General features: G+C 49.3%; 2 protein-coding genes across 2 annotated transcripts in view; one reads left to right on the top strand and one right to left on the bottom strand.

Moving 5' to 3' along the window:
• The window catches only part of COL26A1 (collagen type XXVI alpha 1 chain), a 173,450-nt gene extending 152,069 nt beyond the window's left edge, over positions 1-21,381 (bottom strand). Inside the window, 1 exon segment of the mRNA XM_036827463.1 lies at positions 21,170-21,381. Coding sequence (XP_036683358.1) covers positions 21,170-21,327 — 158 coding nt within the window. The 5' untranslated portion in view covers positions 21,328-21,381.
• LOC118881995 (histone H3.3A-like) lies at positions 5,122-5,533 on the top strand. Its single transcript, XM_036827464.1, has one exon. It carries the CDS (start codon positions 5,150-5,152, stop codon positions 5,531-5,533), a length of 384 nt encoding a protein of 127 aa, XP_036683359.1. The 5' UTR covers positions 5,122-5,149.
• Positions 21,382-27,025: the final 5,644 nt, after the last annotated feature.

Here is a 27,025-nt window from a genome sequence, read left to right on the forward strand (position 1 = left end):
CAGCTGTCCTGGGTACCACATTGCTCCTGCCTCTGTTTCCTTGTATCCCTTTGTCCAGACTTTTGTGACTCCAGACCTCCTGTGATAATTGTTCATTTAGTCTCCTCTATTGGACTTTGAAGACAGTGACCTTCTCTGAACCATTTCTGCACACTCAGCAACCGTTTAACAGTCCCTGCTAAACCCTGGGCATCTGGAATATCTACATAATGACTGAAGACTGCTTCATTGAGGCTTCCAGGCAAATGTGTTAAAAGGCAGGACCCGGGGCTTCCCTGGTGGCACAGTGGTTGAGAATCTGCCTGCCAATGCAGGGGACACGGGTTCGAGCCCTGGTCTGGGAAGATCCCACATGCCGCGGAGCAACTAGGCCCGTGAGCCACAAGTACTGAGCCTGCGCGTTTGGAGCCTGTGTTCCGCAACAAGAGAGGCCGCGACAGTGAGAGGCCTGCGCACCGCGATGAAGAGGGGCCCCCACTCGCCACAACTAGAGAAAGCCCTCGTACAGAAACGAAGACCCAACACAGCCAAAAATAAATAAATAAATAAATAAATAAATAAATAAATAAAATTAAAAAAAAAAAAATTCTGCAAAGCCCAATTAAAAAAAAAAGGCAGGACCCAAGACTAAATATATTGACTTTCCTCCTTAACAAATCCTGTGTGATCTCAACTGTGCAAAACTATACATATATATATATATATTATATATATATATATATATATATATATATATATATATATATATGCAAGCACACAGCAAAGACCAAAGGAAATATGCCTCTCAAAAATGGAATTATTGGGAAAGGACAGTCTTTTCAACAAAATGTGTTGGGAAAATTGTACACATGTAATAGAATGACGTTGTAATAGAATGACGTTGTAATAGAATGACATTGAACCCTTACCTTACACCATTTACAAAAATTTACTCAAAATGGATCAAAGACTTAAATGTAAGTCCTAAAAGAATAAAACTCCTAGGGCAAAATAGAAAAGAAAATGTAGGGCCAAAGCTTCTTGACACTGGATTTGGCAATGATTTCTTGGATATGACATGAAAAGCACAGGCAACAAAAGAAAATATAGATAAACTGGACTACATCAACATTTAAAACTTTTATGCATCAAAGAACACAGTCAACAGAGTGAAAAGGCAACCCACACAATGGGAGAAAATATTTGCAAATCACATATCTGATGAGGGGTTAATATCCAGAATATATAAAGAACACTGACAATTCAACAACAATAACAACAACAAAAAAAACCTGATTCAAAATTGGGCAAAGGACTTAAATAGACATTTCTCTACAGATGATGAACAAATGGCTAATAAGCACATGAAAAGATGCTAAACATCACTAATCATTGGAGAAATACAAATCAAAACCACCGCTTCACACCCATTAGGATGACTACTATCCAAAAAAATTTACAAAATAACAAGTGTTGGTAAGGATGTGGAGAAATCGGAACCCATTTGCACTGTTAGTGGGAACATAAAATTGTGCAGCCACCATGGGAAACAGTATGATGGTTCCTCAAGAAAGTTAAAAATAGAACTACCACATGACCCAGCAATTCCACTTCTAAGTATCTAGCCAAAAGAACTGAAAGCAGAGACTCAGAGAAATGTGTACACCCATGTCCTTATCAGCATTATTTACAATAGCCAGAAGGTGGAAGAAACCCAAGTGTCCATCAACAGATGAATGGATAAACAAAATGTGGTCCACCCATATGATGGAATATTATTCAGCCTTAAAAATGGAGGAAATTTTGACACATGCTAGAGCATGGATGAGCCTTGAGGACATTATGCTAAGTGAAATACGCTAGTTACAAAAGGACCAATACTGTATGATTCTACTTATACAAGGTACCTAGAGTAGTCAAAACCATAGAGAGAGAAAGTAGAATGGCAGTTGCCAGGGGCTGGCAGGGAGGAGGAAATGGGGGGTTAGTGTCTAATGGTTGCACAGTTTCTGTTTTGCAAGATGAAAAGGGTCTGGAGATGATAGTGGTGATGGTTGCACAGCAATGTGAATATACTTGATGCTAGTGAACTGTTCATGTAAAAGTGATTAAGGTGGTAAATTTTAAGTTGTGTGTATTCTATCACAATAAAAAGAATTAAAATTTTTAAACCTACAAAAATGGAATTATAAATGATTTCTTTCTTTCCACTTTTCCATATTTTCCGAATGATCTATGATAAATATAATCAGGGGGAAAATAAACCTTTTTTGAAAGAAGATGTCAGGCCTCTTTCACCTAAACATCTGTGCTGGCCACCGGAGCCCCAACCCCTGCTGCTCCCAGCCTGCTGGGCCTAGAGCTTCCATCAGCTTTCTCTACCTGACACCAACATTTGGTTTCCATTCCCAACGCTTCACATAATTCTTGGAGATCAGCTCCTGCCGGTTTCGGGTCCAGCGGAAAGAAAGCGGCCCTTGGGAGGGTCAGCTTGCATCCCGTCGGGGTGCATTTGGCTGGGCCCACACTGAGCTGTCTTGCCCAGACACCCCCCAGCCCCCAGAGCCCATCCATCCTGCCGGCTACCCACCCACTGTCAGTGGGGCAGGCGAATTTCCTGGTGCGCGGTAACCCAAGCCCCTCTCTGCTCCCCACGGGCATGGCCAGGCTCTGTTATTAATCTTGGGGCAGATCCTATGTCCGAAGCTGAGACAGCTGTCCCCACATGCAGCTGCCCCGGGCCAGCAGGCAGACAACTTCCAGCCCTCCCGCCTCCCTTCCAATGGCCAGCCAGGGAATTGAATTTTCCTTCCAAACCCCTTGCTCGTGCAATGCCTGGACTCTCACACTGCGTCATGGCCCAGCGGGCCCCTGTTCACTCCCTGGTTCATTCCAGGTTAGAGTGCAACTCCAGGATCCTGAGTGACTTGGACTTCTTGGCCTAGAAAGCAACTGTGGTGTCCCAGTTGGGCTGCGGTTGAATCAATAAGGGATTGTTTGAGCCCACGCTCCATGCTCAGCCCCGGGTTACCTGCTGGGGCAGACAAAGCCATCTAGGATGGGACTCCTGACCCCGAGGGGCTCAAAGCCCAGCTGCAGAACAAGCACATGAAACAAGAATAAAGCAAGCCAGGACAGGACCTGGGGAAAGCTGCCCGTGGCAGCCACATGGCCAGGTGCTCCGCCATCCAGAAGGCAGAACAACCCACCCCAGGGGCCACTGTTCACTCTAGATTCCAAGTAGAACACACAGCCCTGATTCAAACAGCTCATTGAATGCTCCCACAGGAACTGGCTAGGATTAGTCCCATCTCACAGATGTGTAAACTGATGCAAGGTAACAGGAACTTGCCCACAGCTAGACAAGGGGCCAAGGTTCTGATGTCAATTTGCCTGACTCCAAAGTTCTGAGTATTAGGTCTGTCCTTTTGGGACCACCCACCGCAGCCCAACTTGGCTGAACCTTTATAAACTGACCTGCCTACCTACTCACAGATGGCAGATGCCCACCCAGCATGAACCTACTTGGCTTTATCACCTATTTCTGGCTCCATATGGGCAGATTCCAGGGATATGGCGATAACCAAGGCAGACAATCCCAGGCCCCCCAAAGCTTCCCTGCTAGGATGTGCCAAGATCCCAGGCACTGATGACTTTGGCCCTCTGTATTCTCTGGGACACAGCTGTGACTCAGTCTTAGCTGTCCCTGTGATTCCCCCACCAACGGGTGCAGAGGACCAGAGTCGGCCCACACGGCCAGCCCCGGTCCATACACAGCAACTGGACAGCTAACACATGGACTAAAATACAGCTGGCATCAGCCTATAAAAGAGTGTCATGCCAGTCCGAAACATTGCTCTCTCGCCTTGGGAATGCTTTGGGCCACCTGTGGTTTTCAGGGAACACCATCTACCTGAGTACCAGTGTGGAAGGACATAGGTTCATGTTCTTGGCTCTGCTAAACAAGATGGCCCTTGGTTTTCATTTTAACTGCATTTCCTGGCATAGGACAAGCTGGGTGGGAGAAGGGAGGAATTCACATGCTCCCCACTCCCAGCTCAGCATCTGCCTCCCCACCCGCTTCAAACAGATGCTGGTTTTGTTAGAGAAAAAGAGATAGACCAAACAGAAGCTGACAGCTCATGGTCTAGGACCAGGGCTGTTTTCAGGAAGAATAAGTTGTCACTGATGGGGAAGGAGAGGGCAGATGCGTGATAATGGCAGAAATAATTTAGCCTCTTCAGAATGACTGGTCCTACAAGGAGTCTAGAAACCGCAGTCTGTTATTATGCTATTTGTTTAATAAAGGGGGGATGAAAGGGAGGGAAAGGTGGGTGAATCCTGGGTCCTCGGACTCCAAAAATATCCTATCTATAAACCAAGAAGTGAGGCAAATATACCATCATCTTTTAACCACGTCCAGGACCCACACATTGTCTGCCTCTCTTCAGAGTAAACAAGGAGGAAAAGAGGGAGCAGAGAAGATGACTCTGGGGGAGACCAAACCAAAACCCACTTTCCTTTCTCTCTCCTCAGAGCCCTCTACCTCACCATCCTTTGTAAGAAAGATGAAGCCTCATTCTTCCAACTCAACCAAGATGTTGGCTTACACAGTGACCAACACACACACGCATACACACAAACATACACACGCACACACACACACAGACACATTGGAAGACTATAGGATTCTCTACCTCAAAAACCCTAGAGAACCACCTGAAAAACCATTAAAATATTTTTTTTAATGCCTTATGGTAGCAGGACATAAGATCAACGTACCCCAAATCAACAGCTTTCCTATTTGCCAGACATCAACATTTAAAAGTGTCAGGGAACAAAAAGAACTCATTCACGATAGCAATAAAAACTACAAAATGCCTAAGAATAAATCTAACAAGCTCTGGATAAATGGAGCAGAAAGACTGAAAAACACACAGTATTATAAACATTGAATTCTATTAATCCATTAAGTCAACACACCCTAGATCAAAATCCCAACAGCATGTTTTATAGAACAAGAAAAGATGATTCTAAAATTCACCCACGATCTTTCAATTGTGTTCGCTGCTGCCGCCGCGCCACTGTCACTCTCCAATGCCAGCGCTGCCTCTAGCTCTCGGAGCTCCAGCGGAAGGAGAAGGGGGGTAAGTCAGGAGGTCTCTTTACCATGGCTCGTACAAAGCAGACTGCCCGCAAAGCGACCGGTGGTAAAGCACCGAGGAAAAAACTGGCTACAAAAGCCGCTCGCAAGAGTGCGCCCTCTACTGGAGGGGTGAAGAAACCTCATCGTTACAGGCCTGGTACCGTGGCGCTCCGTGAAATTAGATGTTATCAGAAGTCCATTGAACTTCTGATTTGCAAACTTCCCTTCCAGCGTCTGGTGCGGGAAATTGCTCAGGACTTCAAAACAGATCTGCGCTTCCAGAGTGCAGCTATTGGTGCTTTGCAGGAGGCAAGTGAGGCCTATCTGGTTGGCCTTTTTGAAGACCCCAGCCTGTGTGCTATCCACGCCAAACGTGTAACAATTATGCCAAAAGACATCCAGCTATAGCGCGCCATGTATGTGGAGAAGGTGCTTAAGAATTGACTACGATGGGAAACATTTCATTCTTTTAAAAGAAAAAAGAAAAAAAAAATTTATCTTCCTGTTATTGGTAGTTCTGAACGTTAGATTTTTTTTTCCCCCATGGGGTCAAAAGGTACCTAAGTATATGATTGCAGGTGGAAAAATAGGGAACAGAAATCAGGTATTGGCAGTTTTTCCATTTTCATTTGTGTGTGAATTTTTAATATAAATGCGGGGACATAAAGCATTAATGCAGGTCAAAATGTTTCAGTGAACAAGTTTCAGCAGTTCAACTTTATAACAATTATAAATAAACCTGTTAAAGTTTTCTGGACTATGCCAGCATTTGGATTTTTTTGGATTTTTTTAAAACAGGTAAATTTCTTATTGACTGCAACTAAATGGTGTTTGTAGCACTTTTATCATACAGTAGATTCCATCCATTCACTATACTTTTCTGAGTTGTCCTATATGCAAGTACATGTTTTTAGTGTTGTCTGTCTTCTGTGCTCTTCTTGTAAGTTTGCTACTAAAATACATCAAACTACTAAAATAAATAAATAAATAAAATTTAAAAAATAAAATTCACCCAAAAGAAAAAGTGTACAAATGCTAAGAATATTTTGATAAAGATGAACAGCAAAGAGGAATTGCTCTATCTACTAACAAAACATAGAATAAGAATATAGTAATTAAAATAGTGTAGTTTTGGCTCCAGATCAGATTAAGAGTTCAGAAAAAGGGCTGTGTACATAGGGAAGTTTAGTATGTGATAAAAGTGGCATTTCAAATTATTGGGAATAGATGGATTATTCAGTAGAAGCATGAGGGGAGGTTTGTGGTGAAAAAAACAGAAGTTAAATCCCTACCTCACAGCCTCTGTAAAAACTTCAGTGGGAAGGCCATGCCCTCATCAAGACTCTTTACACAAGGTTGAGTCTTAACAGGTTTTTGAGGCTCAAAGCCACTTTCAGTCTTAATACTGTTTGAAATCTAACATCAATCCAACTCTTCAAGGCCCCAAATCTTTCCCTTTTCATTTCCATTTGTGCTGTAGGCTAAATAATGCCCCATCCCAAAAGATGTACTCATCCTAATCCCAGGAACCTGTGAATACGTTATCTCACATGGTAAAAAGGACTTTGCAGGTGTGATTAAACTAAGGATCTTGAGGTGGTGAGCTGATCCTGGATTATCCAGTGGGCCCAACCTAATCACAAGGGTCTTATAAAATGGAGGCAGGAGGATCAGAGTCAGAGAGGGAGGTTGGAGGAGGCCCTTTGAAGATGGAGGAAGGAGCTATAAGTCAAGGAGTGCCAGCAGCCTCTAGAAGCTGGAAAAAGGAAGGAAATGGATTCTTCCCTGGACACTCCAGGGAAGGACCAATCCTGCGAATACCTTTTATCCCAGTGAGACCCACTTCAGACTTCTAACCTTGAGAACTGTAAGATAATAAATTTGTGCTGTTTTAAGCCACAGAGTTTATGGCCATTTGTTACAGCAGCAGTAGGAAACTAATACAGCTTGCAAAGTGGTTAGTCCTTTCCTGGATACTCTCTGTGATCCGGGCACTCTGCAAGAACCAAGAGATACAGCACCAAACCAGATCCCTGCCCTCGGAGAATTTACAGTCTTAGCACAGAAAACTATTAACTAATTATCAATCAATTAATTATAGGATTGACTTACAGTTATCATGAACTTCTAAGTAGGAGAGTAAGCTCTGAGGGCATTTAACAAAAGGGCCTTACCTTACCTTGTGGAGGGGGGGCCAGCAAAAGGTTCCCTGAAGATGTGATGTTTAAGCGGATCTCTAAGCTTTGAGCAGGAACTAGCTAGGCCAAGAAAAAGCAAAAACTGATCAAGGCAGTGCAGAAGCCCTGAGGCAGGAAGCAGCTTGAGATTAAAAGGTAGCCAGTGATGAGCGGAGCACCCAGAGAGACAAGAAGCAGGCTAGACGGGGTTAGACGGGGCTGATATAGGGGTCTCTCCCATCAGTTCAGCTGCCTCTCCAGGAAGGTACGTATTCAGAGCTCTTGCATGAAGACTTTCAGGATCTGAGCTAATTGTCATCGTCAGCCAGGGGACAAAAGAGAGAAAGAGCCTGGCAAACCCTGTAGAGGCCCAGGATCCCATGACCCCAGAAATAGAGGGTGTCCGGGCAGGTTGAGACCTCTCAGAAGGGAGAATCAGCCGTCTGGCCAAGTCAATCAGGGAGGGGCAGGAAGAGGTAAGTGCTGATTCCCCAGATAAGCCCTTGCAGGAATGACAAAAATGTCAGATGCCAGAGGCAACTGGCGGGGGTGCAGACAGCTGGAGCCAAATCAGAAGGAAACTGCCACCTTCTCCCCAAAGGCCTTGGCGCCTCCGGGGGCCAGCAGGGCCGGCAGGGTCAGCGGGCAACCTGCAGCAGGGCCAGATTCCAGAAGGTACTCTCTGGGGAAGAGGGAAGCCTGAGCCTTTCACAATGGCTCCAAGCAGAGAAGCCCCTCTGCCGGGCCTCCTGAGTGCTAGGAACTGGGGGACCTCTCAGCAAATGTCACACAGTCCCTGACCTTCCAGAATGTGGAAGGGGGAGGGGACCAGACCCTTTCAAAGACATAAAATGTTTCAGCTGCAAACTGCAGCCAGGCATGGGCACAAACACACACACACACACACACACACACACAGACACACACACACGCGCGCGCGCGCGCGCACGCATGCAGCAAACATGTCGGGCTGGAGGGAGCTGCAAAGGTGGGGCCCTCAGCCAGTGAGCAGACTGCGCTAATAATGAGCCCGCATATTTAATAAACACATTTCCTCATTTGATCTCAGCCCAATCCTATTAGTTTCAGGTTACTTGTGAGGCGCTGAGTCAATGAAGGGAAGCGCTGGCCTGACTGTGGCTCCCCCGGTCCCTTCTCCCCCATCCTGGGGCCACACAGGGTCCCCTCAGCTGTCACACTCCCGGGACACAAAGCTCCTCAGAACGCCTCAGCCTCTGACTCGCCACGGGCATCTCAGGACCCCAGACCCTCCAACCTGCTCCCCAGTCATATTTTGAGAGCGACCCTCTGTGTTCATCCACCGCCCCACCCCACCCAGTGGTGGAAGCTCTGCTGGGAGAGAGGACCAGCCCCCATCCCTCACTCTTGTCCTTGAAAACCTGAGTGGGCTCTCAGGGATTCCGAAACGCTGACAGGACCCTCCCTTCTGTGCTTCTCCGGCTCCTCCACAGCCCCAGGGTGGGCAACTGCAGGGCAAGGTTGCAAATGACCCCAGCCAGAGGGCCTCTGCAAAAGGCAGAGGGCACCATAACTGCTGAGGCATTTAACCTTGACCCACTAGGCCAGCGTTTCCCAGAGCACCACGTCTGGAACACCAACCAAACAACACGCTCCCCAGAAAAGGATCCAGTGGTCCCAGATGTCTGCGAAACTCCTCTTTTCCCCAAGCTTTGCAAGGTCCATCATCACACTGCCCACTCTGGGAAAGCCTTTATCATTTCACGGGGCTGCACAGAGTGTCTACTAGATACTGTTCTAAGCCCTTTATGAATATTAACTCATTGAAGCCCCAGAACGACCTGAGGAAGTAAACCCATGCCCATTTTACATATGAGGAGACTGAGGCACAGAGAGGTCAGATGATTCGGTCAGGGCCACCCAGAGCGGGGATGCAGACCCAGGCTGCCTGCCTCCGGAGGCTGCTCTTCACACCCTCCCTCTTTCTTAAGGAAACTCTTGAGCTTGGTTCACCAGCATTTCCCAGGCTGCTTCTCGTAACTTCCATTAACACCTGACGGAACAAGCTTGGCAACATCGTTACGGGCAGCAGGGGAGCTGGCAAAGGTCAGCAGTCAGCTGGCCAGCTCTGACCTTCCCGCCCATCACTCCGGAGGCGACTGGGGGTGGGGCAGACAGAGGCCCAGAGGGTGGGAGCCCCCGCCTCTTGCCCAAGTGTTACAGAATTAACCTGCACTGGGTCCAGCTTCTTTCAAGGTGGTTTTGTCCAGGCCACCAAAGAAACATCTAGACCCTGGTTTCAGGGAGGCAGGGAAAGGAAGCCCAGGCAAGGAAGCGGGGGACCCCTGACTCTTCAGAGAGGAGAACAGCGTGCCGTGTGTCTCCTTCCATAGGATCAGCTTCAGGATTCCTGAAAATCCTCTAACAGTTAGTTATTGTTACTCTATTCCCCTGCTCCAGGCAGAGCTGGTCTGGGTCCAGCTTGCACACTCCCAAAGCGGCAGTGAAGTGTCGGACCAGTTCAAGCCAAGAGAAGCCTGCAGCCGTGTTCTTATTGCCATAGGAATTGTTTCTCTGGGAATGGATTTTAAAATAACAGAGAAGCTGAGGGGGGAGAGGACAGCCAGAGGAAGGGCGAGGAGATTCAGAAAACCCTGGGGCCTTAAGAAAAGGCCTTACCAGATATTTACATCGAGGTCATTCCATGTGATTTTCCACCCAATCCTACTTCAAAGGAAGAAGCAGGACCCCCTAAAGCGGGTGGCCTTGGTGGCTCCCCTAAATGTGGCTTCCAGAGCTGGCCTGGTGGGGGGTAGAGCACAGAGAAGGACCTCACTCCAGGACCTCTTAGAACGACAGAACTGCACGGGGGCAGAGGTCACCCCCTCGGCTTCCCAGAGGACAGAGGTCAAGGCACTTGTTCATTCACTTGCTCAAAACGCAACCACGGAACACCTGATACGCGCAAGCCTGCGCTAGATGTTAAAAATACAAGTATTTTACAAAAACACAAGGTGCGTGAACACCACGCTTTGTTGCCTTTTCAAAGCTGAGAAAACACTGGGGAGTCTTTGCAAGGTTCCAGGAAGCAAAACAGCCAGCTTCTGGCATCCCACGGGCACCGGGAAAGTCCAGGAGCCCCAGGCTGCAACCTGTTCTGCCTGTCCGCGGTCCAGCAAGTGGCCGGCCGCTGCCAACTGCACAGACTCTGAGCTCTCGTCACTCGGCGGCTCCATCCCCACTGCCCCAGCCCTGTTTCAGGGTTCCTGACACTGCCTGTTAGCTGCCGCCCTCCTCCGGCCCCATCTCCTCCACACCAGTAACGCTGACACAGGACCCACTGTGACCAAGCCTCGACCCAAAGCCCAAGCTCCTTCGGGCTGGCAGAAAGGGGGCTTCACCCTCAGGCTCCGAAGGCCCCACCTGCCCCACACTCGCAGCCCTTGGTCCAGCCACTCTGAACCCAACTGCACAAACCATACATGTCAGGCACCGTCACGCCTCCCAGCCCTTACACAGCTGTCCTGTCTGCCTGAAATGCCCCCCCCCAGTCACTGCAGAGAACAGCCCCCCTCACCCTACAAGACCCACTTCAAACATGATTCCTCTAGAAAGGCCTTGGCATGTAGCCTTGGTCCACCAGGCCAGCGTTTCCCAAGGTATGGAGTCTGGAACGCCATCCCAACAAAAGGATTCCACAGCCTCATATGTTTGCGAAACCCCCCCTTCTTGGCAATCTTTGCAAGGTTAGCACACTATACACCACAAGCACGAACAGAATGTTTAGTACATATTTCTCGAAGCAATTTATTAATTTTAACTCATCTAAGCCTAGAATAACCTTATGAAGTAGATCATCCCCATTTTACAGAGGAGAAAACTGAGGCACAAAGACACTCCAAACTCCCACACACCTAACTCCCCTAAACAAGTACTTGTTCATACGCCCCTTGCCTACCTGGCCCACTTTGCACACATTTGTGTCACAGCAAATTCCACACTTGCTCCTGGGTCTTCCCCAACCAGCCTCTGAGCTCATCAAGGGCAGAGGCTGAGTCTGAATCAGCAATCATCTCACTACCCCCAGCACCAAGCATGCAGTAGGTGCTTGTAGTAACTTCCTGAATGTAAGGCTCCAGGGAACCTGGATCCAGTGGCAGGGAAAAGGTCCACAGGTGGCGGGGGGGGGGTGGGGGAGGTGGAAAGGGGATCATTCACCCCCCTGGAGTTTACAAAGAACCCCTCCCATTCAGGGCTCAGGGCAGAACACCCCTTCCCCCATGGTTCAGCCCCCAGCTTCAGCCTCCAACCGACCGACTGTGGGATCGGAAAAGGTTGGGTGGTTAAATGCCCAGCCTGGATAAGCTCCCATGTCCAAGAGGAAGGGGTGGATGGCAGGCAGCCCAGGCTCAGGGCACAGGCCCAGCTCATGCACTCATGTCCCAGGTGGGCCCGTGAGGGCCATGCTAGGGAGGAAACAGGTAGGAGAAATGATTCCATCTGCGGGGAAGGAGAGCAGGAAGTGAGTTCTCGGTACAAAAACCACAAGCAATCACAGATACAGGAGGCGCAGGGAGCTGCCCACAGAGAGGGGAGCAGAGCAGTCCAGGAAGACTTCCTGAAGGAGGGGGTGTGTGACTGCCCCCAGAAGAGGGTGGAGCCGAGGTATGGGGTGGGGAGGGCACAGGCCAAGCACCTCAGCTCAGCAGAAAGGACAAGAAAGAGGTTTCGGAGTCAGAGTCTAGAGAACCAGGCAGGGGAACTGGGGTGATGGGGCCAGAAGACCCCTGAATTCCCCCAAGGCACGGAGTCTCCCACTGCTGGTCTTAAGCCAGAGGGGCTGTGGAATCAATTTTCTGAGTCTTGGCAAGCACTTTTTTATGAACTAGATAGAGTACCATAAAAAAGAAAGTATCACATATGGTAATAGTAAGCATGATTTTGCGAAACTTATTTCAGGGGTATGTGCGTGTGCATTTGGGGGGGTGTGTGTGTATGAATTGTGCGCGCATGGACTCAGGCACCATATAAAAGGTATTTCCTACTACGGGTCATGATGAAAGAATCTCAAAAAATTCTGTTCTCCACGCAGTGCTTCCTAAACCTGGTGGAAAAAAAAAAAAAAAAAAAAACCCACTTGGGGAGGCCATTAAATACAGCTCTCCAGGACCTAGACCTCCTGAGTCATGTGTGGGTCTGGATACCCAATTCTTTAATCTCCCCAGTTCATCGTGATGAGCCAATCAGCAACCTGCTGTATCTAAGACCAGCTAAATAATCTGTGGGACTCATGGCAAACTGAAGTTAAGGGACCCCTCATTCAAAAAGCTGGGTCATTAAAGATAGTAGAATACAAAGTGTTTTCCTCTCTTCTGTGGTCTCTGTCTCTCTGTCTCTCTCGATCTGTCATTTGTTTAGTGTTTCATGTGTGCTCCCTTGTGCACAGGGATCCTTGGGGGGCAAGTGCAGACCTCTCCCTGCAGCTCCATGGTGTGTAAGTGCGCGTGCCACCCTTCCCACCAGCCAGCGGGCTGAAGCACAGCGCCCCGGTCCGGAGCAGGGAAGTCAAGCCAGGCGTATCCCCTTCCCAGGGGCCCACCATTGTACGACGGATGGGCAACGCTTCAGGGTATTGCAATCTCTCCCCAGGACACACTAGGATCGGTGTGGCCAGAGGCTCTCCCCTGCTGAGTCACCCTTTGAGCACACGGTAGCACTGCCAGCCCAGGGCGGGGACTGCAGCCGCCACGTCCCACTCCAGGGTGGCACAGGGTGCGGGCACCCAATCCCAACCCTCTCTGAGCCCACACCCAGGCTCTGGCCAGAGGCAGAGGGTGGCAGCAGGCACTGGGCGTGTGGAGAGGGGGAGGCCAGGTGGACCTGGGGTGCCAGAGGGGTGAGGAGTGAGTAGCGGAGAACCCGCCCCAGGGAGGCAGTAGGAGGTGGTGAGAGGTGGGTCATGGTCAAAGCCGAGGATCAAGTTCCTGGTGCCCCATGGTCCCATCGGACTTCACTTACAAAGCACACGTTTAAGAATAAGAGTATCGAGAATTTGGAGATGGTGAGCGCAAAGCATTAAGCTCCAAGCATGGACCCTGCTGAGCGTTGCGCCCTGGCCTCTGCACTGGTCAAATGGCCCTGCCTGGGAAGCCGGGGGTGGGGATGGGGAGGCTGGACCAGGAAGAACGGGGAGGAAATAGCGCGGTCCAGCACTGTCATGATAGCAGGGGTCAGACCCTTTCCAAAACTGACTCCCAGAGAATTTCTCAACGGAAAACCATAAGCAGTCGCATGTTCTGAAATCCATCCCACCATTTCTTAGAATAGTCTGAAAATGGGTAAATACCCTAACGTCAGGCCAGAATACAGCTGTGTTTCTAAAAGAACAGGAGTAAGTCCCTGGGAGCCACCCTGAAGCCTCCTTTCCCAAAGCTCCCCATCATCTCCGAAAGGGGTCTTCACATCCACGGAGAGTATGTGACCCGTGCCACTGGGGCTGCAAAGTGACCCCCCGTAGGACCCACATCCGCTCTGGATTCAGGGCTTTGGTGGGTCCTTGGTGGATGCGATCCGGTTCACTCCACACCACCGGCAGAGCCCGACTCCATTCTGGGCCCTGGGCTGGGTCGCAAACAGGTGGGCGATGTCCCACCTGGCGCTCACTGTCTCACGGGGGACATGGCAGGGAGGACACGGGAAGGGAACATATGGACACAGTGTAGCTCTGTCACCATGATGCAGCCTTTTTTGACCGTGGACATCTGGGGAAAGGCTGTCCAACTTTTGAGGATTCAGGGTACACGTGTCCTTGCTCCATCCCCAAGACTCACTCCACATCCCCCCAGAACTGCCTTAAACCTGGGCGAGAGGAGCCCCATCCTGGGCGCTGAGGTTTCAAGGACCCCAATCTGGCCCCTCTCCAGCCACACCCCACCGCACAGGGCGAGGAGACCATGGGGCCGAGGGGATGTGACCCTCCAGAGACCACAGCCCCCCTCATGGAGCAAAGGTGGGTACCCAGGGGCCTGGAACTCCCTCCCCAAACAGCTGGGCACACTCAAGCAGGAGGTATGGCCAAGTGGCAGTTGTCAGGGTAAGGAGAGGGGCTTCTGGGCTGGACTAGAGTGTCCACGGGGTGTGGGTGAGGCCTGACCAGGGCCGGGTATCTGGAGGGACAAGGAGGGAAGGGGAAGGTGGCTCTTCCTGCACCGCCAAACTCCCACACAAAATTCATGGAGGCAAGACTTCTAAACCTGAGCCTCGACCCCCACCCCCAGGTCATGAGGAGGGGGTGTTTGTCAAAGTCAATGACAGAATTTATTTTATTTAACAGTCCGTAAGCTTGAATTATATCTTTTAAATATTTAGACATACAATGTGTGGGCTTCCCTCTGTACCCTTGCCCCAGACCCCTCAAATGTGAGGAGTGGGTCAGGTTGGCAGGTGGTATAGGCCAGGGAAGGCCGCTCTCATCCCCACAAGGCTATTTTGACCCAGCATCATTGAAGTGTCATCTTCAAATGTATCCCAAGAAAAACCTGCTGATGGGAATACAAAATGGTGTAACTTCTATGGCGGGAAATTTGACACTATCTGGCAGAATTACGCATGCATTTACCTTTTCACTCAGAAAATCCGCTTTAAAAAAATGCATCCTAAAGATTCATTTGCAAAAATATGAAATGAATAACTCACAAGGCTATTTAATATGGCATTACACGTGACACAAAAGGTTAGAACAACACGATGTCTATCAGTAGGGGACTTGCTGAAAAAACTACAGTCATTGGCACCACCGAGAACTACATAGCTACGAAAATGAATACAGGAGGGAATTCCCTGGAGGTCCAGTTGTTAGGACCCAGCTCTTTCCCTTCAGGGGCCCGGGTTAGATCCCTGGTCGGGGAACTAAGATCTCGCAAGCCGCAGGGCGTGGCCAAGAAAAAAAAAAAAAATGAATGCAGGAGATGAACATTCTGGTGATGGCTGGACAACCCTCTGAATGTATTTAATACCACCAAACTACACTTAAAGATGGTTAAGATGGTAAGCTTTATGTGTATTTTAACCACAAATTTTTAAATCGTGAAAAACAAAATGAATGCAGAAGCTATCTATGCCCTGATCTAGAGCAATCCCCACAGTACAACGTGAAACAAAAAAAGCCAAGTGCAGAACAGGGTAACTAGTACACCACCTCTGCATAAGAAAAAAAGGAAGGGATAAACAACAAGGTTCTACTGTATAGCACAGGGAACTATATTCAGTATCCTGTGATAAACCACCATGGAAAAGAATATAAAAAAGAATTCTGTATATGTATACATATATATGAATCACTTTGCTGTACAGCAGAAATTAACACATTGTAAGTAAACTAAACTTCAATAAATTTTTTTTAAAAAAGAAGGAAGATACACCCACTTACATTTGCAAAATGAAGCAATGAAAAGATAAATTAAAAATGAATTCAAAACATGATTCCCTACAAATAGTAGATAAGCGGGAAATTATTTATACAAGTATTCCAGTAATTAAATGAAAAAGAAATGTCAGAATTAGAATAGGACCGTTTTGTAACCCTTAATGAAATAATGACCTAGGCAGTGATCATCAACAACTGTTAACATCAGAAGAGGAGAGATGACAAGATGTTGTGTGATTCCTGATATGATTCTTAATGGAAGAATGCTATACAACCATAGAGGTAATTTTGCCCAAACAAATAATAATAATAAGGAGGAGGAGAAGGAACCAAAATCTAATCGAGCCTCCCTATCCAATTCCAATTTTCTGGACACACTGAGGACAGGGGAACACGTTAACAGGCACCAGGAGGATATAATCAAACAAATCCTGAACAAGGAAAACGCTATCAAAGCCTAGTTTCTTCGAAATAAATTGCAAAGTAAAGAGAGCAAAGAAGGAGGGAACCTATAGGCAGTGGTATTCTGGTGAAGGTTTGACACCCAGCTCTCCAGGAGAAAAAAGTCATGCCCTCCCATATTAGTCAGCTCAGGCTTTCATAACAAAACGCCAGAGACTGGGTGACTTAGGCACCAGACATTTACTTCTCAGATCTGGAGGTTGGGAAGTCCAAGATCAAGGCTGATTTAGTTCCTGGTGAGGACCATCTTTTTGGCTTGCACACAGCAGAGTTCTCTCTGTGTATTCACATGGGAAGGAGAGAGAGAGAAAGAGAGAGAAGGCACTCTGGTCTCTCTTCCTCTTCTTATAAGGACACAAATCCCATCATGGGGACCCCACCTTCATGATTTCATCTAAACCTTCATCTTCATAATTACCTCCCAAAGGCCCCACCTCTAAACACCATCACATTGAGAGTCAGGGCTTCAACATATGAATTGCGGGATGGAGGGAACATAAGCATTCAATCCATAACACCTCCTGATATGATATAACACGATCCACTGGACCAACTATAAAGCGTTCTTGTCCTCCCCCACCACCATCAAAAAAAAAAAGATCCTAAATCTAATCAAACATTTACACCTAATCTCTAACATAGAAGAGATACAGGGCATAGAGAATCCAATTATTTACACCACTGGGAAGCAGTCAGCCAAATCTAGAACCTGGGATTCTACAGGACAACTGGCCTTCTTCACCAAGTCAATGGCAGGGGGAAAAGCCTTCTTTTATTAGTTTTTTAAAAGTATTTATTTGTTTGGCTGCGCCGGGTCTTAGTTGCGGCACACGGGATCTTTAGTTGCAGCATGTGATATCTAGTTCCCTGACCAGGGATCGAACCCAGGCCCCCAGGCCCCCTGCATTGGGAGTGCAGAGTCTTAACCACTGGACCACCAGGGAGGTCCCTGGAAATGCTTTCTTTTAAAGGAGAGGATTCTCCCACAATGAAAAAGACTAAAGAGTCACAACAAGAGACACAATGAAAAAGACTAAAGAGACACAGGAAGTTGAAGGTCAAAAAGCAGTGAAGATGGCTGGGCCGTGGGGAGCCTTCCCCCTGCCACCACTTGCCAGAGCAGAGAATTCTAAAGCGTCTAAGAATTCCTCATTTGAACTTGGCTTTCCAGGTCACTGTGAAGGTATTACTCATCAAGGTTAGAGGATAGGACCTACTTATTTAACCATCCGTTAGCTTGATTCATAACCTGTAGATATTCAGCCCTATAGTATGTGGTCTCTCTTTGTTCTCATGCCTCGGGTCCTGTACAGAAGGAATAGGTTTATGGAATGCGTGCCACTCTTCAGGGGAGAAGCAAAAAGCAACTCTGTCCCTCATCCCCTGCCCCACGAACCCGCCCTCTGGGTGTATTCATTCCTTCCCCTGCTTAAAATCCAGGCAGGTCCCACCACTCTTCTGGTTTCTCTTAGAAGAACATTCCCACTCCAAGAATTAATATTAACTTTTATCCAAATTAAAACCTCTCCATCAACAGCTGGGAGATGTGCACCCCAGATGGGGTGCGGGTCCCCCTTTCTGGTTCTCACTCCTCGTGCCCGGATGACTCGCTGCTATGTTGGACCCTTTAGGGTTGGATACAGAGACGAGGAGCAGACAACAGACAAGACTTCTAATCACCACCTGTGAAAGGGAGGGAGGGAGTGATCAGGGGAGGGAGGCGGGGAGAAGAGTGAGATATACATTCATTAAAGAGTTTCACCAATGTGTTATCCTTATACTGGCAAGTTCTTCTGGGAAGAACAGGGCTGAGCAGCTGAGAGGCTCCATCCTTGTGCAACCCTGCCAGTCAATTAATGTTACATTTCCCTTTAGCTTTTATTTGGCATCCGAACAGCACTGTGGATGACAAAAGTCATGAGTGGCCCAAACACAGGGCTGCAAGATTCTACTGGAAACAGGCCTCTAAGGAATTGGGGTCTTCTTCTTTTTGCCAAAATAGCTTCATCAGAGGGGCCCACCCTGGGCTTGTGATGAAGGTGACCAGAGCAGAGCATCCCTGGGCAAAGCAAGATGCCCCCAGCACGTGTTAGACACAGACACCCAGCCCAGGAAGGTAGGTACAGGTACACACACATACACACACACACATACACACACATACACAGAAAGGAGAACACAAACTGCCAACAGGAGCAACAACCATGAAATAAGACTATTTGTCAAGAAACAGCCCTGTAGCCCTGCCCATCAGCTGAAACCAAGCCACTGTAAACACATGTATAGAGCCAAGCAGAGGCCAAAGCTGTGAAGAGCCCTGTGCCAAACGCCGTCCCCAAGGCTTCTGCTTCTGGAGCGAATAAGACACAGGAACATGTGACACCAGGCCAGCTCCAGCCCATAACTCGCCCAGACCCGAATCAGGTGCCTGCAGTGCCCACGCAGGGCTTTGCATGGAAGGGCTCAGTTACGGTCCGGAACACCCATCTCAAGCATCTGGAACCCGCCCCAAGTCCTTAACACCCCCCAATATCCTATTCAGAAATCCATTTTCCACAAATTCATCCAGATCCTCCCTGAACCTAATTATACCTTCTCCCTGCTCCCATCCTGGTAGAAAGAGTTCTGGAAGATTACATTTGTTTGGGCTTCTTTTTATTTGTGCTAAAACTATCCTTTCCAAGTGTCTCTGGAGGTCCCCAAGTTCCAGCCCACCAAACGCCAGAACCCCTGTCCCCATTCACTGGCTCCCTTCACGGACTTCCCCTCTGGCCCCTCTCTGCATGCAGAGTCCAGGCTGCCGGAGCCTCCCCCCGCCACCCCCACTCCCAGCCCCCAACACACACACACTTTTGAATTACAAAAGTAATACATGAATGTACCCTCCTTGTAAAACATGCAAACAAAACACAAGCAGAGGGGCTTCCCTGGTGGCGCAGTGGTTAAGAATCCGCCTGCCAATGCAGGGGACACGGGTTCGAGCCCTGGTCCGGGAAGATCCCACATGCCGCGGAGCAACTAAGTCCGTGTGCCACAACTACTGAGCCTGCGCTCTAGAGCCTGCGAGCCACAACTACTGAGCCCACGTGCCACAACTACTGAAGCCCGCACGCCAAGAGCCTGTGCTCCACAAGAGAAGCCACTGCAATGACAAGCCAGCGCACCGCAACAAAGAGTAGCCCCCGCTCAATGCAACTAGAGAAAGCCCGCGCACAGCAACGAAGACCCAACGCAGCCAAAAAATAAATAAATAAATTTATAAGGAAAAAAAAGACACAAGTAGACAGGGAAAAAATGGGAGTCCTCTTTCACTCTCTCCCCTAGTCCAGCCCCAGGTCTCTCCCTATAGGTAACTGCCAAAAATGGTTTCCTACCAACTTTTTTTCTGGATATATATATATATATATATATATCTAGACATAGATCAATTTTTTTCATAAGTGAGATCATGCTAGACATATCATTCTGCGATTTGAGAAGCTTAGTTTTTAAAATATGTTCCTATGGAAGTGTGCAGAGTCCACACTACTGTGGGTGTTTGGAGAGTAATACTAATAGAAGCCTTGGAGAAGTACAAAATGAAGGAAATAAACAAACAAACAAAATTTCCAAACAAAATGAAGGAAATAAAATTGCATGCAAAATTTTCCTGAAGCACTTTAAATGCTCTTCTGAGAACGGCCTTATCCAGCCATTAAGTGTACCGCTCTTCTCAACACAAAACACCCCTGTCTCCTTGATGCAAGACGCTGCCAGAATTCATCTTGATAGCCCTCCCTGGCTTGGTAAACACCATGGAGGACAGAAGAACTGGGACCTGTCTCTTGCCTTGCTCCATAAACGATACGCAGAGTGGTGCCATGGAAAGCACAGGATTTGGAGAAAGAAGACACGAGGTGAGTCCTGAGTTGCCACCGAATTTGGGGACCTCTCTCTGAGCCTCAGTTTCCTCCGCTAAAGGAAAGATAATACTCTAATAGCGAACCCTGGGGTGGTTTTAGGATCAAAAGAGGTGGATGCTACCAATGCAGGTTGTGTGTTCTAGAAGGCTGTTACAGCCGTGTGAGTCGTAGTTACTATTAAATGGGAAAAGCTAAATTCGAATGAGTTACGCAGACGAGGGATTTGGCAACTTTTACTTGAGTACTTAACGCGTTTTCTGGGGGAATTCAACCACGGATTGAGAAGTTGCTGCCCTAACCGTCCTGGGGTGGCCAGGGCGCCACCTGCCGGCGGAGGAGGAGGCCGCGGGTGGGTCCGGGCACCGCGGGCTCCGTGACCCTGCTCCCTCTGCGACCCCACCACGGACTCATGCGATCGGAGCCGGCTCCAAGTTCCCAGGTGGCTGGGGAGACGCAGCCGAGGCTCCTCCGCGGGCCCAGCCCCGAAGACCGGACGGAATCGCCCCTCCGGCGTCCCTGGCGGCCGGCGTGAGAGTAGGGGGCCCGGATGCAAGGCCTTGGCATCGCGGGAACCTGCTCCGAACACAAAGCCGCGGCCGCGCAGGTGAGCTCGGCGGAGCCACGTGAGCCGGTAAACGTCCAGGAACTGAGCCACCGAGCCCCAGCCAGCCACGGTCACCCCTTCGCGCGCCCCCGCCGCAGGTCTGAGCCACCTCCACCCGGATTCGGGAGCCGAAGGGGCGAAGGTTGGGAGAGCAAGGAAAGGAAGGGGGGGTGGGCGCGGCCAGAGACCACCGCAGTCCCAGCCCCGCACCTTCAGTCTCTCCGCCCCGAGCCCCCTGCCCCCACTGTCTGTGCCCCGATCACCCCGCGACCCCAGCCCCCCAGTCCTCGACCGCCCCACGCCCCCAGCCCCCAATCCCACCTTCCCAAGCCCCAAACCCCGCCCCCGCGCCCCCAGCCCCAGACCGCCCCGAGACCCGGCAGCCCGCGCCCCCAACCCCCAATCCCAAGATCCCAAGCCCCAAACCCCACCTGCCCGCGCCCCCAGCCCCGGGCTGCCGCGCGCCCCCAGGTCCTGCCGCCCCCAGCTACTCACCGGCGGCTCCCGTAGCCGCTGCCGGGAGAGCCGGGGCCCTGCTCAGGGTAGCCGCGCTGCTGCAGGGCTGCGGCCGGGAAGGGGTAGAGGAAGCCGGCGGCCAGCGCCGACCCGCAGAGGCAGCAGCACGCCCAGGGCAGAAGCAGAGCCAGCTTCATCTTGCGCGGCCGCCCGCGGGGACCCGGAGTCCCGGGCGGCAGGACAGTCGGGAGCGCACCGACGGCCGGACCGAACCCGCGGCCCCCGCCGGGAGCCGAGCGAGCGCGCCGGTGAGCGAGCGGAGCCCAGGTCCGAGCTGGAAATGTCTGGGGGGCGCCCACGCCTCTCAGGGCCGCCTTTTCAAATTCGGCGAGGTGGGCTCTGCGCCGTCAAAGGGGGCGTGGGGCTTTCTCATTAACCCTCGGCGGTCCGGGGCCGAGGAGGCGGCAGTGGCTGCAGAGCTGGGGGTTCCTTCTCTGCTGGGAGTCCGGGGAGCCGCGCGCCCCGAAAGCCAGATCTTGTGCCTGGGTCCCCAAACACACACACTCTTTAGAACCTTCCCAACCAAACCCTCTTCGGGTCGCAAGTGCTTACGGAGCACCCACTCTGTGCCTGGCAAGTTCACCTGGGCAATGTTGTTTAATCCCTACAGCACTGCTCTCTATATAAGGTGGTGCCGTTCCCATTTTTCAGAGGTACAAACTGAGGCTCAAAAAAGTTAAGCAGAAAAAATACACACTCCTTGTCCAAGGCTCTTTTGACCAAACCATTGCACACCCAGACTTCCCCAGAATCCTATCCCCCTTTCACCTCCAGCCTCTACCTTGCCAGCTGTCTCTCTAAGCTGAGAAGCAGCTGGGAAGGAAGGAAGCATTTGATGTGGGGTGAGAAGCTGTCCCTAGACTCACAGATTCCTGAGGCATCGTATCTGGGAAGGACCTGGGGGAAGATGTAATACAGTCCCACCTTTTACAGATGGGAAGGCTGGGTCTCAGATCGCACACTGAGCCCAAGGCCAGCCTGGCCCCAAGTTGGTCTTTTTTCTGGACCGCAGGATCCCCATAGGGCTTGTACCCAGCACAAAGCAGGGGGAACCTGAAATCCACCCTGTGCCCCACTCCCCCAGGGAGAAAGTCTTTTTCTAATTCTCCCCAGAGCAACCAAGGGTTGGCAGAGGTCCTGAGGCCAGCTCTGTCCCTGCTAACAGTGGGGAGCTCCTAGTCCCGTAAAATGCCAGTAGGTCTGGAGAGAAGCCATCAGGTATGGAAGTGCTCCGTCGACTGCAACCCATTTTGTTCAAGAACTGCGGGATTGTTCTTAAAGGAAGAACCGGAAGATGCTGTTGAAAATGTGGAGGGAAAGGGCCGCTCCCAGGGCTTTTGTCCTCTTGTTTACATATCCCAATATGTATCCATATGTACATTTCCCCTATGTACCCTCTTGAGTACAAATACCAAGATATCATCTCCAACCCCCTTTATCCTCTCCCCAAACCAGCCATTCAATTCCCTCAAATCCTACCTGGGCCTTTTATTTCTTTTTTTTTTTTTTTCTTTTTTTGGCCACTAGGCATGCAGAATCTTAGTGGGATCTTAGTTCCCCCACCAGGGATTGAACCCTCGCCCCCTGCAGTGGAAGGGTGGAGTCTTAACCACTGGACTGCGGTCCCCTGCCTGGGCCTTTTAAATGGAACTTCCACACTTCCCAAGTCCAGAATTTCCATCTAGGAATCGGGATGAACAGAGCCCATCTCAGAGTGGACAGCCCCCTAATGGGAAACGTCACTTGCACCTAGGACCACTTCCTTCATCTCGCCCTCCATCCTTTTCTCAAGGCCTAAAAGATTTGGAGAATTTGGGTTATCAGGGGATTTTCAGTGCCTCCCCCAAAAGGAATCTGAACTGTGTTCCTTGGGCTGTTTTCCAACACCCAATAAATGATGAGGTCATCCTCCCCCCCCCGCCCCCCGCCAGGAATTTGTACGCATCTGTCTTCCTCCTTTCCCTCCTTTACTTGCATAGTGAGATCTTAAAGACCAGAGGAATTCCATGTTGCTGTAAATCGGCTTTATGCTGTAGACATTGCAATAAGGGAACAAGAATTTAGTTTTTATCTTAAATTCATTTTTCCAGTGCCATGGGCTGCACCCAAGCTAGAGGGACCAAGGACAGGAAAGGATACCACTCTTCCGTAACTGCAGGATTCTTTTAGGATGAAAAGCTTTAGGAAAAGAATTAATACATCCCAGAAACTTCAGGACTAAGGCAGGTCTAGTCTGGTCCTCTGTTTCACTTCTTGGACAAAAAGTTCATTCTGGCCCTGTGAACATGTATTGAGAAACTTCTGCGTGTCCAGCACTGTCCTGGTGCAGTGAACGCTCTTAGAGAAGCAAATAACATGGTTCTCACCCTCAGGATGCTTACACTATTCTTTAGGAAGCGTTAAAATGGGCTTTTTTTTTTTTTCCTTCAAAAGCCAGCAGGGGGACTTCCCTGGTGATCCAGCGGTTAAGAATCCGCCTTCCAGTGCAGGGGACGCGGGTTCAATCCCTGGCCGGGGAACTAAGATCCCACATGCTGCGGGGCAACTAAGACTGAACGCCACAACTAGAGAGCCCACGCGCCGCAACTACTGAGCCCTTGTGCTCTGGAGCCCCTGCCACAACTAGAGAGAAGCCTGCGTGCCGCAACGAAAGATCCTGCATGCCATAACCAAGACCCGAAGCAGCCAAAAATAAATAAAATTTTTAAAAAGCCAGCAGGCAGTCTGGAGAAACACTCTGCAAACAAGAGGAGGTTCCATTTAGAGGGCAAGGGATTAAAAAGACAAAGACGCAGAAAATCAAGAAATGTGATATCACACAAACCACCCAGACGCAGAAGCCCCAGGTCTGCTCCTGGTGCCCCTGTTGACTTGCTGGGCGACCTGGAGTAAACCCCTTCCCTCTCCGCTCCTCCCCAACATCTTCATTTGTAAAATGAAGAGTGGACTGGCTTGTCTCTGAAGACCTTTCCAGTTCTGGCCTTCTATAATTCACTTTCCCTTCATCCTCCACTTCTATCACCAAGGCAGCTGTGGATAAACCCAACCCTAGCAAGCCATCACTCTTGTAGGCAAGATTTCCAGCGGCAGCAGCCCCGTAAGGGAGGCCATGGGAGCCGAGAAGAATGCAGAAGGAGTCTGTGGTATCACATTCTAACCCCTCCCTCGCCCCCAGAGGACATCAGGTAGTAGAGTCCAACTCCAACCGGTACCAGCTGTGTGACCTTGGACAAGTTACCTAACCTCTCTGAGCTTCTTCATCCATAAAATCAGAATAATAGCTGTACCTAATGTATGGGTTTGCTAAAACAATTCAATGAATTATTCACACAAAGTGCTTGGAATCATGTGCCTGACACATTGTAATGCTCCATAAATGTTAATGATTATTATTTGCAGAGCTTTGGTGAAGGATAAAACTGAAGAATGGCTCCCTTTTCAAAGCCCCAAGCGGGCTCATACCCAGGAGCGCTTGGAGCTTTCTCAGGAGACTCTGGAGCCCCGGGATAAACCTGGTACATCTTTCTCTGTGGTCAACAATTTAAAATGAAACTTTATTTTAAAACAAATAAGGGAATAGTATTGAATAGAATGCGCCATTTGCATTATTTTTCAAGATAAAACATACTTGTGAGTGGCGGCAAAAGCGGGAAAGTTTGAGCAGTCCCGAACTAAAGGGCGTACTGGTGCCCTCAGAAGGTCCAGTGCCTCCTCAAACGTCAGCCACCCCGGCTGGCCTCTGATCCAAACTCCACATGAGTATTGGTCTCTGTATTTCTATACTGTGCCCGCGGCACTCACCAAATACATGCTAAAGCCCCAGGAGAGACAGAAGCCACTGTTCCCAAGAGCCCAAGAAATCAAGCATTGAAGCCTTGGAGTTGGGACTGGGGTCATAGTTCTGGCTCCCTCCTCCTCTCTTCCTTGGTGATCTTCAGGCATCATACAGCGTGCCCCCACCCCCAAACCTCGATAAAATGGAAACTGGACAAATGAGGGTCAGCAGGGCGCCACTGAGCCCTTAGCTCCTCGACCTCTCACCACAACTCTGACACAGACAATCAGGGTTCTCAGAATCTCCCCATTTTTCATATAAGGAGATGAGAGAAGTGATCTGTCTGCGATCTTGTGCTCTCTCCCCCGTCTGTAAGTTCAAAAGCGCCTTAGAAACAGGGTTGTTTGTACAAAGAGGGATCAGATTTCTTGGTGGAGGTAGACAAACCCCCCAACACACACACACTAGAGAAGTGGGCTCCTCCGCAACTATGTTTCCAGGCCTTTCTGATAAGAAAATATCAGTCAGCATCCTCTTGGGCAGACAAAAAGCAGATCTTCGCTTCTGCTGAAGTCAGCAGAGAGACCAACTGAACGGAGAAGTAAATACTCATCAAGCTGAAGCCAAGGTAAATATTGACCTTCTGGCATGATAAACCCTCCTGTTAATCTAAAACAGAAATCTCCCCCTCCCCCGTGAGTACCCTTATAGGACATGGATCCTGCAATTCTCCCAGAAGTTCAGGGAAGCAATAGTAGGGACAGCCTGGTTTTCATACTGATCTCTCTAACAGCCCATCCTCCCAGCTGTTCCAGATCCCAGGCCAGCACAGGAATGGGCTGGATTGACTCAACATAGCAGGACAGTTGCAACAAAGGGCCTTCTTTGTTTTGCTCCAAGATTTCTGTACTTGGCCAGGGGCAAAATATGAGCAGAATGTGGATATAATGGAAGATGCCGACTCTGAATTTTCTTCTTTACCTGGACACCCGCAAAATTCCACCCAGCCCTATAAAAGGGAACACTTCCTTGCTCAGCATACCTGTTTCCCTAAACTTTGGCAGTGAAATAGACGTTCAGAAGACAGCAAATTAAGACAAATACTTCATGCATCTGGGTCTTTTTTGCATTAACATTCACGTATGGCTTTAGCAAGTCAACTGTCTCTGTCTTCTCTTGTAAAAAATAAAGAAATGATGACACAGACACACACAAAAAAAGTAGACAGCAAATTAGATGGCTACCACCATAGCCATCACACACACACATAGCCAAACACAAATTTGGAAGGGAAAATGAAGTATTAAAAGCAAAACCTAAAAAACGTTAAAAACATGGAGTCTGCCCAACTGCCAATGCCAAAAGCCTAACTCAAACGTGGTGATAAGAAGTTTGACTGCTGACTAATGCAGCCACAGCTAAACAAATGCTTCCCTAAGAACTTAATGAGATTACTGGGAAAAATGAAGAAAGGGGATGTCTTTGTCTGGCTGGCTGCTATAACAGAATCCCATAGATGAGGGGGCTTAAAAACAACAGAAATTTATTTCTCACACTTCAGGAGACTAGAAGTCCAAGATCAAGGCGCCAGCAGATTCGTAGCCAGGTGAGGACTTGCTTCCTCATTCACAGAGAGCTGTTTTCTCACTGTGTCCTCACATGGTGGAAGGCACAAGGGAGCTCTCTGGGGTCTCTTTTATAAGGGCACTAATCTCACTCAGGAGGGCTCCACCCTCATGACCTAATCACCTCCCAATAACCCCACCTCCTAATACCAAAACCTTGGAGGTTAGGATCTCAACATATGCATCTGGGGGGAACACAAACATTCAGTCCATTACAGCTATAAAATAAAGAAGAGGCAACACCTGGGGAGTGTTGGCTTAACAAGCTTTATCCTCGCACAGGCATGAAGATGTAGGGGGTTTAGACACAATGAACCCATGTCAACGATAGCCCTCCCTAGCTGCCCCTAGCTGGGGGTCTGTGGTGGGGGCTCTGCTTAGAGCTCCCCACCCTGGTTCGCCATACCCCCTCCACTGCCCAGTTCTGCAGTTCAG

The sequence above is a fragment of the Balaenoptera musculus genome, chromosome 15 (assembly GCF_009873245.2).
Source record: "Balaenoptera musculus isolate JJ_BM4_2016_0621 chromosome 15, mBalMus1.pri.v3, whole genome shotgun sequence".
NCBI classification, from domain to species: Eukaryota; Metazoa; Chordata; class Mammalia; order Artiodactyla; family Balaenopteridae; genus Balaenoptera; species Balaenoptera musculus.

What these genes read in the sequence shown, in the direction of transcription:
- LOC118881995 (XM_036827464.1), top strand. Translation starts at nt 5,150, where the DNA reads ATGGCTCGTACAAAGCAGACTGCCCGCAAAGCGACCGGTGGTAAAGCA.